This window comes from Salmo salar, chromosome 11, assembly GCF_965601325.2.
Source record: "Salmo salar chromosome 11, fSalSal1, whole genome shotgun sequence".
Classification (NCBI taxonomy): domain Eukaryota; kingdom Metazoa; phylum Chordata; class Actinopteri; order Salmoniformes; family Salmonidae; genus Salmo; species Salmo salar.
The window spans coordinates 17,530,001-17,540,335 of NC_138301.1; the positions used below are offsets into that span (position 1 = coordinate 17,530,001).

Sequence of the window (10,335 nt, forward strand, 5' to 3'; positions counted from 1 at the left end):
TTTATCTCCTCATTATCAAGCTTTGTCATTCCTCATATTCGATGAGGTGAAACTGATAGCATGCAGCCAAGGGACAGAACATTGTAAATAGCAACAGTGCGCTCAGGACAGGAGGAGGTAAGCAGATTATGTTTCCGATGGAAGTCCGTAATGCCAGGCCTTTAGGGTCCGATGATCCCAAACAGGATAGCACTAATTTCAAAGATAAAGGGTTGACTTGAAGCGAGTACCGGTAGTATATCGGTCTATTCAGCGAATTCAAATCAAAACACCACGAATGTTAGGCTATGAAGACTCTGGCTGATTTAGTAAGTCTCCACTTTTACTCGCACACCGGAAGGATCCCAGTTCTTAAACCCTGAAGAGTCACCATTGAGCCGATGCCACCAACACGTCTGTGTGTGTGTGTCAGCAAATCTCTTCAGTCGAATGTGACAAGTGACATCGTTGAGATTATAGATCTTGAAAACACTGGATAAAAGCTACAGTATGTCACAAGTGGTGTCACACATAAGCTGCACACTGGCATAATTGATCGATCTCTTTCTGTCAGTAGTCTTTGTTCAATTATTATGTTAGGCCTACTAATATAATGTGCAAATACATTTCTCCAGTGAGTGCAAAAGCTGATTGTTACTGAGTTTTAGAATGACTGCATTTACAAGTTACACTTTCTTTATTTGTAGGTTCAAGAGATTGAGGACCAAAACAATCTGAACAACAAAACCAACAGTGATGGCTGGTAAGGATTTGCGTTAATTAAAATTGACACACAGTATGCATATGTTTTGGTACATTATCATGGTGTTCGACGAAAGTCATTTACTTTTAATGTTTGACTCTCATCAACCAACCAATCATACAAACAACATTATCTAGCCTAACATGACACACCTGCCAATGCTACCAATGTATTATTGACTCATGAAATGATTGCCATTTCTCCAGCAGAGAATAACTTCCCTCCAATACCGGGGTTCATCCCCCTGCAGCCATGTTTCTACCAGAACTTTGATGAGGAGATCCCTGAACAGCATCGCACCATGTGCAAGAGACTCTACCACCTGTGGATCTGTGAGTGCCCACTGCCCACTACCCACAGCCCACTACCCACAGCCCACTACCCACAGCCCACTACCCACTGCCCACTACCCACAGCCCATACTAGAACAACTCTAGTCAGCCACTCTGTTATAGAGTCCACATATTTAGGGGTTATGATCTTTTATTGCACTGTTATACTTCTTTCACACTACTGAGCTGAGCCAAGAGAGCCTAGCCAAGCTGCACTGCGCTGGCCTGATTACTCATCAACTATAGTTGCTGGAACTGTGCTGGAAAGCAACGTGTAAAAGGAAAATAAGTGTGCCAGGACAGTACGGTTCAGGAAGCCACAATAGTGTGAAACAAGTTTCCCCTCTGTGCAGAGTTTCTGTGTAGCCCTCTCTCCAGTGTAGCCTACTGTTTAGATTAGATCATTGTGGTGAACACATGGGAGCTGACAGTTAACCTCTCCCATGCCACATGGGTTGTCTTCATCCACCACAGCTACAAAGAATGACAGAGGGTGTTCTGCTGTAACTGGATATGTGTATGTCGGTGGTGGTCGGTGCCGTTTAAGATGAGGGAAGAGCTTTTTTTTTAACGAGCACGAGCACGGACTAAATTATTTAGTGACGTGAATATATTTCGTATAATTTTATCTAAAAATCACTATTTACATTTTTCTGAAATTCACTGAGTATCTGCCTTCACTAGTGTATCTGTCATCCAGGCCCGTGGGATGATGCATACGCTGCTCCTTCTTCACATTTAATTACTTATCTTTTATTGTCTCTGCAGATCCCCCCCATTAAGTGATAAACATGTAAACAGGTATTCTGTACCTCTGTGTTTGCACTTACACACCAATAACAGTGTTGATGGAATAATCTGTTATGTCCTTTCTTTTGCGTGTTGTGCTTGCTCTGCATGTTTGATGTTTCTATGAGTTTATGTGTCTATGATTTCAGTCATTCTAAAATGTATTTAAAAAACTTGTATTTAAAAAACCCTGAAACTCACCTCATTGAATAGTCACCCTTGTTACATTAGATGTATTGGTCAAGAATAGACAGGATTGCACAGAAAACTCAAAAGTATTTTTTGCACAACTTAACCAATTAAAATACTTCTAGCCTTCACTTTGTTTCTTTGCCTGATATGAAAAAAGACGAATCACTTAATGGGTCTATTATTATAGCTCTGGTTGGGTTTGTAAAAGACTAATCACTTAATGGGTCTATTATTATAGCTCTGGTTGGGTTTGTAAAAGACTAATCACTTAATGGGTCTATTAGTATAGCTCTGGTTGGGTTTGTAAAAGACTAATCACTTAATGGGTCTATTATTATAGCTCTGGTTGGGTTTGTAAAAGACTAATCACTTAATGGGTCTATTAGTATAGCTCTGGTTGGGTTTGTAAAAGACTAATCACTTAATGGGTCTATTATTATAGCTCTGGTTGGGTTTGTAAAAGACTAATCACTTAATGGGTCTATTATTATAGCTCTGGTTGGGTTTGTAAAAGACTAATCACTTAATGGGTCTATTATTATAGCTCTGGTTGGGTTTGTAAAAGACTAATCACTTAAAGGGTCTATTATTATAGCTCTGGTTGGGTTTGTAAAAGACTAATCACTTAATGGGTCTATTATTATAGCTCTGGTTGGGTTTGTAAAAGACTAATCACTTAATGGGTCTATTATTATAGCTCTGGTTGGGTTTGTAAAAGACTAATCACTTAATGGGTCTATTATTATAGCTCTGGTTGGGTTTGTAAAAGACTAATCACTTAATGGGTCTATTATTATAGCTCTGGTTGGGTTTGTAAAAGACTAATCACTTAATGGGTCTATTATTATAGCTCTGGTTGGGTTTGTAAAAGACTAATCACTTAAAGGGTCTATTATTATAGCTCTGGTTGGGTTTGTAAAAGACTAATCACTTAATGGGTCTATTATTATAGCTCTGGTTGGGTTTGTAAAAGACTAATCACTTAATGGGTCTATTAGTATAGCTCTGGTTGGGTTTGTAAAAGACTAATCACTTAATGGGTCTATTAGTATAGCTCTGGTTGGGTTTGTAAAAGACTAATCACTTAATGGGTCTATTATTATAGCTCTGGTTGGGTTTGTAAAAGACTAATCACTTAATGGGTCTATTATTATAGCTCTGGTTGGGTTTGTAAAAGACTAATCACTTAATGGGTCTATTATTATAGCTCTGGTTGGGTTTGTAAAAGACTAATCACTTAATGGGTCTATTATTATAGCTCTGGTTGGGTTTGTAAAAGACTAATCACTTAATGGGTCTATTATTATAGCTCTGGTTGGGTTTGTAAAAGACTAATCACTTAATGGGTCTATTAGTATAGCTCTGGTTGGGTTTGTAAAAGACTAATCACTTAATGGGTCTATTATTATAGCTCTGGTTGGGTTTGTAAAAGACTAATCACTTAAAGGGTCTATTATTATAGCTCTGGTTGGGTTTGTAAAAGACTAATCACTTAATGGGTCTATTATTATAGCTCTGGTTGGGTTTGTAAAAGACTAATCACTTAATGGGTCTATTATTATAGAGCTGGTTGGGTTTGTAAAAGACTAATCACTTAATGGGTCTATTATTATAGAGCTGGTTGGGTTTGTTGCTTGGATGAAGGGATATCTCTTCCCTTTGTGGACCAGTAATTAAAGCTGATTGGCTGCCCGTGGCAGTTCTGTGGAGCAGGCTGGAACTGAACCTCTAGCTCACGCAGTGCTTTAAATTACAACCAATTCGTTCTTAAGAAGAGTAGGTTTGCTAGATTACTGAGACTTAGAGCAAAACAGAGAAGAGAAAGAACATTTGGACACCTGCAGAAAGGGCACTCAAGGAACCGGAGTGGACAGAAAGTGATCATTTATCTGAGAGCTGGTTCCCTGACTGGTGTTATATTATACTTTTGCATTGTTCTACTGGTGTGTATAACAATGTGTTTTCTTGGTGGTGTGTTTTATAGTGCATGCAATCACCCTGGCTGTGAATCTGGTGGGCTGCTTTGTGTGGATGCTGGGTGGAGGGGGCGTGACTAATTTTGGCATGGCCATCATATGGTTGATTCTCTTCACCCCCTGTTCCTATGCGTGCTGGTTCAGGCCCATCTACAAGGCCTTCAAGTAAGTGGATTTCAGAAACATCCATAAGGTATCCAAGTACCACTAGATCCTTTTAAGCTATAACTAGGGCCCATAGTTTTTCTTGATCAGGCTATGTGATCAGGAAAACCCCCCAATCTTACTGACACCATTATGCTTTATCATAGTGATATACCATCAGTCAAGGGAAATCAGTTACCGCCAAGAGAAATCTTGAAAAGGGATTTACTTATTAACAAGTACCACACTGTATAATGTGTTGTGTGTATGTGTACATACAATTCCTTTTGTTGTTCTCCTAGGACTGACAGCTCGTTCAACTTCATGGCGTTCTTCTTTGTGTTCATGGCCCAGGTGGGCATCAGTATTATCCAGTGCATAGGGATCCCAGGCTGGGGAAACTGGTAAACTGGTTACACATTCAAATCACCTTCAATAATAAGCCCATTATAAATGATTATACACATGTATAAACGCTTAGAAATGTTCCATAAAGTATTATAAATGAAAGTTATTGTGTTACCGACAAACTCTGTTTAGCCAAAACATTTATGTCTTTAAAACAACAGCAGTATAACCTCCTGCATTACCACACCCCGTCATATCATTAACAATGCGATAGAAGACAGTCAGGAAATAGCCTCACTCAGAACATTTATGACTTCATTCTGTCATTAAAGTTTAAGGGCCAAATGTCACTTTGATTAGCAGATTTAATTGTAATGGCAGCTTCCATAAAGTGTATAAATGTCAACATTCAGAAATTGATGGTTTTATGTGTGGGATATAAAACTTTTTTTAAGGCTGATCCATGATATTAGCCTGCTACATAAAGTGATCATGATCGCTGTCATTTTAAATTCAACTCTTCGTTATAGCGTCATGTCTTCCACTATTTTGTGAAGTGGACTACTTTACTATTGATACCATTGCCATGACGATGATGAGGATGATAATGGTCTTATTTCAGCATCAATGATAGTTTTAGCTTTAACTTCAGTGCATCAGTGTTCTCATGAATAATTTCTCGTGTAGACGTACACTGAGTGTACAAAACATTAAGAATACCTGCTCTTTCTGTGAGACTGATCAGGTGAATCCAGATGAAAGCTATGATCCCTTATTGATCCACTTCAATCAGTGTAGATGAAGGATTTTTTAAAGAAGATTTTTAAGTCTTGAGACTGTTGAGACATGGATTGTGTGCCATTAAGAGGGTGAATGGGCAAGACAAAATATTTAAGTGCCTTTGAACGGGGTATGTTAGTAGGTGCTAGGCGCACCGGTTTGTGTCAAGAATGGTCTACCACCAAAAGGGCATCCAGCCAACTTGACACAACTGTGGGAGGCATCAACATGGGCCAGCATCCCGGTGGAACGCTTTTGACACCTTGTAGAGTCCATGCCCATCGAACTGAGGCTGTTCTGAGGGCATAAGGTGAGGGGGAGGGGGAGGGGGAGGGGGGGGGGGGGGCAACTCAATGTTAGGAAGGTCTTCCTAATGTTTGGTATACTCAGTGTACAGGAGCAAAAGGTAACTGTCTTCTTCTTCTCTACATCTCTCAGCGGCTGGCTGGCCACCATCTCTTTCTTCAGCTACAACCTTTGGATCGCCTTGCTGATGCTCATCCCCACCCTCTTTTTCACTGCCACGGCAACGCTGTCCTTCATTGCCCTCACCAAGGCAAGTTTGTATCTGTGTTCCGTCACAACCATGGGACACGTACAGCATGAAGATGTGTATGGTGATCTTTATGTCAGTCACTCATGCCCATTGTGCCGGCTGCATAGGGCAGCAACAAAGGTCTCCATTGCTCTCTGTCATCTTTATGTACAGCCTGAAGTTTTCCTGTGGTCCCTCTGCTCCCTTTCTCCAGGTCCATAACTTCTACCGTGGCAGCGGGGGCAGCATAGGCAAGGCCCAGGAGGAGTGGACCACAGGGGCCTGGAAGAACCCCCACATCCAGCAGGCAGCGCAGCAGGCAGCTATGGGAGCCGCCACGGGGGCCATGATCCCGGACCAGCAGTACTCCAGCAACACCCCACAGTACAATGACAACCAGATGTAGGGGATAAAGTGGAGGGAGGGAAGCATGTCAAAACATGAGCAGGAGTTTGGTATCTGTTTATCCCATCCCCAAAAAGTGTGTCTTTATCACAACAGCTCTTTCTAAAGGGCAGGGGTCTTCAACCTTTTTATGCCCAGGGACCCTCTCCCAGGCAAACCGGCAACCCAGGGACCCCATCATACGTTAGCAATTTGTTTTCTTCTCACTTGTCTTGTCTTAGCATCTAGTGAATGATAATGTCAAGGAGAAGTAATCAACATTTAAAAAATGAATAGATTTGGTAGATCGTTTTTCATTATTGTAATTGGGAAAGGAAGTGTAAACTCTAACGTAGCCTATTAGCTTGAAAGGTAACTCCAAACACATTTTCACTAAGAACTGCTGTTTAGCTGGCTACACAAAGGTTAGCCATATGTTAGTAAAAATGTTTGTCTAAGTCAAGAAAGCTTACCAGCAGCCAGCAACACTTGACACACTGGTAGCCTATGTCAGATATTCCGGTGAGTGTAATTGGCTCCAATAAGTGTAATTTGCTTAATATTAGGAGTTAAGAAATAATGTTGACATCATTAGAAAGAAGACATTCTCCTCTTTTCTACTGTAATCATTTATTCTGTTGTTGCTAGCGATATACCCCTGCTATAGGGTACTACACTACACTACCACACTATACCAGTTGACTCTGAACACCCATAACGAAAGACATTTCATGTTCTCAGCATCTACACTCAATTACAGTATCTGGTTTCTACTGCGTGATGTCATATTTCTGTTTCCGCTGCTTTGTTTTGACACGTCACATCAACGATGTGTCCCTATCTTATGTCACTGTGTTAGCAGGGCCCTGTGGCCACATGCACACAGCACCAACTCTGCTTGTCAGAGCTCATTCGGATCACCCACTATCCTCTCCTAGATGGTCTTCGGTTTTGGTTTTTGGTAGCCTCCTCCTGCTCATGACTTGTAAAGTCATGCTCATGATATAGTATTTCAATTATAGATGAGTTTTTTTACAGTAAGTTACTGGACTCTAGGTTTTGCCGTGAATAAATGTAGTCACTGGCTGTAGGAAGAGAGCCATGTAAGACTGTGTTTGAGTGCAGTACTATGAACTTTTTTTTTTATCTAATGAAATTTCAAAGCGGATAAAAACGTTTTATTACAGAATGTAGCACTGAGATAACTTTAATATTTTACCAGGGGTGTTTATGTACAGTAGGAGATAGCTTACTTGGTAATAACTATGTATTTTAAGAATGAATTACTTTGTATACTAGTGAATGCCAGCTGATTGAACAAAAAGGACTCTCCTCTGAACCATCAGGTTGCTTTGTGATTCTCAGGTAAAGCAAAGCTATAAACACTGGACACATACTGTGAACCTTTTCCCTGTACGTCCATGTGTATATTTTTGATAGCTTATATAATATGTATTTAAAATGAAACCATAATCCTGTTGCCTCAGGGGTATTAGTTTAATTTGATTCATTCTGTAACTTGAACAAGGTATTACTGTGAGCTAAATGAGGCCAGTATGTACTGTAGTTACATTACATAGAGATGTGTAGAAAAGTACGCTCTTATCTCTTACTTATAACTTATTATAACCCTTTAAACTTTATATTAGAGCAGCACTCAACTACTGAATGTGTGAACGTCCTCAAAATGTCAGTATCCCACATTTTCCTACTGACATCTGAATTTTGATACTCCTGTTTTGATCATATTCGTAGTATGCACTACCTTTGATTTAATACTGAGGAGGTAGCGAGATTTGGAAGTCCACTTCCTTTGAGTTTGGCCTGGACGTTGGTGTTGGTGTCCCTGGGGCTCACTGTCTACGCTGATATCTTTCATCAGGCTAGCTCAGAGGCTGTTTTAAAGAGCTTCAATGGAGAGATAACTGTGTGCTACCAGCTCCTAGGCCTGAGCTGAAAGACTACAGGCCAGTCGCATTTTCATTATCCACAGTCATGGAAATGGGACTTTCTTCTGAAAGTCTGAGAAGTAATGAATGAAGTAATGAATGAAGTAATGAATGCGTACCAAAACACAGAACTCTTTTTAGGGGACTATTGTACAAAATGTCTTTAGAAGAAGGCTCTCCAAGCCTGTTCCTGGAGAGCGCTACCGTTTTTGCTCCAATCCTAATCTAGCACACCCGATTCTAATAATTAGCTGGTTGATCATCTGAATCAAGTCAATTGCAACTGGGGTTGGAAGGAACACCTACAGGAGGGTATCTCCAGGAACAGGGTTGGAGAGCTCTGCTTTAGATAGACATGTAACATCTAATGTAAATTAATGAATGTGAGCTATAAATTAATTGCTAGGATTTCTCATTGTGTTTTGTATTGAATGTCTACATGTCTTAGAGGGTGCTCTTTTTTAAACGTGTGTAGTTAACGTCTTGTCTAGGGTTGACAATGTTAGACAGCAACGTTGCATTGTATGTCTTGTTGTACGATTGTTTGACCACAGAGGGGCGCCGATGGTTCCTTTTATTTGTGTGAGAGAAAATCCCTGATATACAAGCTGCCTGCACTCAGTCGTCTGTCTATTCATACAGTAGACTTTAGGTCTATAGCTTAGTCAGTATTCAGTCAACAGCTCAATGGTTCCTGCTGTTCCCAGGTAGTAGCTACATGTGACCAGGAAGGAAGGGAGAGATAGAGCCTTACATCTAAGTGGGCTCCAGTCAGCCTCAGCCTGGCTCATACTGCTCTCCTGCCACCTCTCTCTCTCTCACAGGGGCAGACGGCTGAGCAGGCGGTCCCCGTGAACACATTACAGTGTGCTTTACGCTGTAGGGGAAAGAGAGACATTTATGGCACGTTATGGGTGCCACTTTCTCTGGGTTAGTAGGGGTTTGAAAATGACCTAAATGGGCTCGTATTGAGGGAAGGAGAGAGAGAGAGCAGTAGAAAAACAGTGTTTCCCTGGTTAGTTCATGTTCTAGCTAGATCACTAACCTGGCCTAATCTATATATCCCAAGGCCTCTTAACCCCTCAAGTAGCTGTATTCAACATTATTACAGTATGCACATTACTTTAGAGAAATCTCCCAAACCTATACTTCTTTTCTCTCCTACATCTAAAAGGAATCAGCTATGTGTAGGAACTGTGGTGTAAGCTATGCAGATAACCCTTGACTATGGAAGGGATGTGTTTGTAAGTACATTTGTTTGGGCTTAGATTAGCCTGCGACTGATGTAAAGGTGTGTAGAGCACTGTTACCTTAAACTGTGATATAATCAGTATTCAATAAGCTCCATCTCTGCAGTAATCAAGCAGAAGCATTGACCAAAGTTTTCCCCTGGTACACATTCATGTGCAACCACCACAGCTCATACAGGACCAGCTGTTGCTTCTTTGTCATGTCCATGTCATTAAATGTGTGGGAGATCATTGTACCAGTGGGATATCCTCCTTATGCTGATCATGTGAGATTGTGTGGTCATCTCGGAGAGACAACTAGACAGTATTCTGAAGCACAGTTAGAAGGGGACTTTTATTCTAAAGTGTAATTGTTACGTACATTTAAAAATGTTGTCTTGTCATTTTATGTTTTGATTTCCCTTACGGACATTAAACAAACTCTATTCCATTTTACGCCATGAACATATATACATTTTCTGGTCTTTGTGTGTCTTCACTGTGTGTTGTTGGGAAGTGGAGTCATGGTATGAGTGTTAGTTGGACTGTCTGTTAGTTGCTGTCACTGTAATAGCTCTCCAGTCCCATGCTGATTTTGGAACCAGGCAGTTAAATATGCGTTATGAAGGTGTTGTATAATTTCAGCCGGTAGTTTTGAAAGTAGCGCTCACGAGCCAAAACTGGTCCCCGAAAATGGTGTGCTATTGTGTACAAAATCATCCATTTCATATGATATGTGACACCCCCTCCTGCAATCCGTATGATATGTTACAAATTCCAGGGGAATCTGCAGTTGCTATCAATTTGTTGACTTCAATTAATGAATTATTGATATGTACCCATTGAATCTTGAAGAATATAACTTATAAATGCCTCATGAGCTTAGTTCAACTGTCGGTACGACCCCAAACAATTAGCTTGTTTTACTCCAATGT

General features: G+C 40.6%; 1 protein-coding gene across 3 annotated transcripts in view; it reads left to right on the plus strand.

Annotated features, from left to right (window-relative positions):
- The window catches only part of LOC106562144 (secretory carrier-associated membrane protein 5), a 9,966-nt gene extending 101 nt beyond the window's left edge, over positions 1–9,865 (plus strand). Inside the window, exons 1-7 of one of the 3 annotated variants that reach the window (XM_014126790.3) lie at positions 1–117; positions 687–742; positions 949–1,074; positions 4,040–4,196; positions 4,478–4,579; positions 5,742–5,859; positions 6,053–9,865. The exon at positions 1–117 is cut by the window's left edge and continues 101 nt beyond it. In XM_014126790.3, the coding sequence (XP_013982265.1) occupies positions 736–742; positions 949–1,074; positions 4,040–4,196; positions 4,478–4,579; positions 5,742–5,859; positions 6,053–6,244 (702 nt within the window). In that variant the 5' untranslated portion in view covers positions 1–117; positions 687–735 and the 3' untranslated portion in view covers positions 6,245–9,865. Of the gene's footprint in view, positions 118–686; positions 743–948; positions 1,075–4,039; positions 4,197–4,477; positions 4,580–5,741 lie in introns of all 3 variants that reach the window. The other 2 variants (XM_082957765.1, XM_082957766.1) reach the window with 2 other exon arrangements.
- Positions 9,866–10,335: the final 470 nt, after the last annotated feature.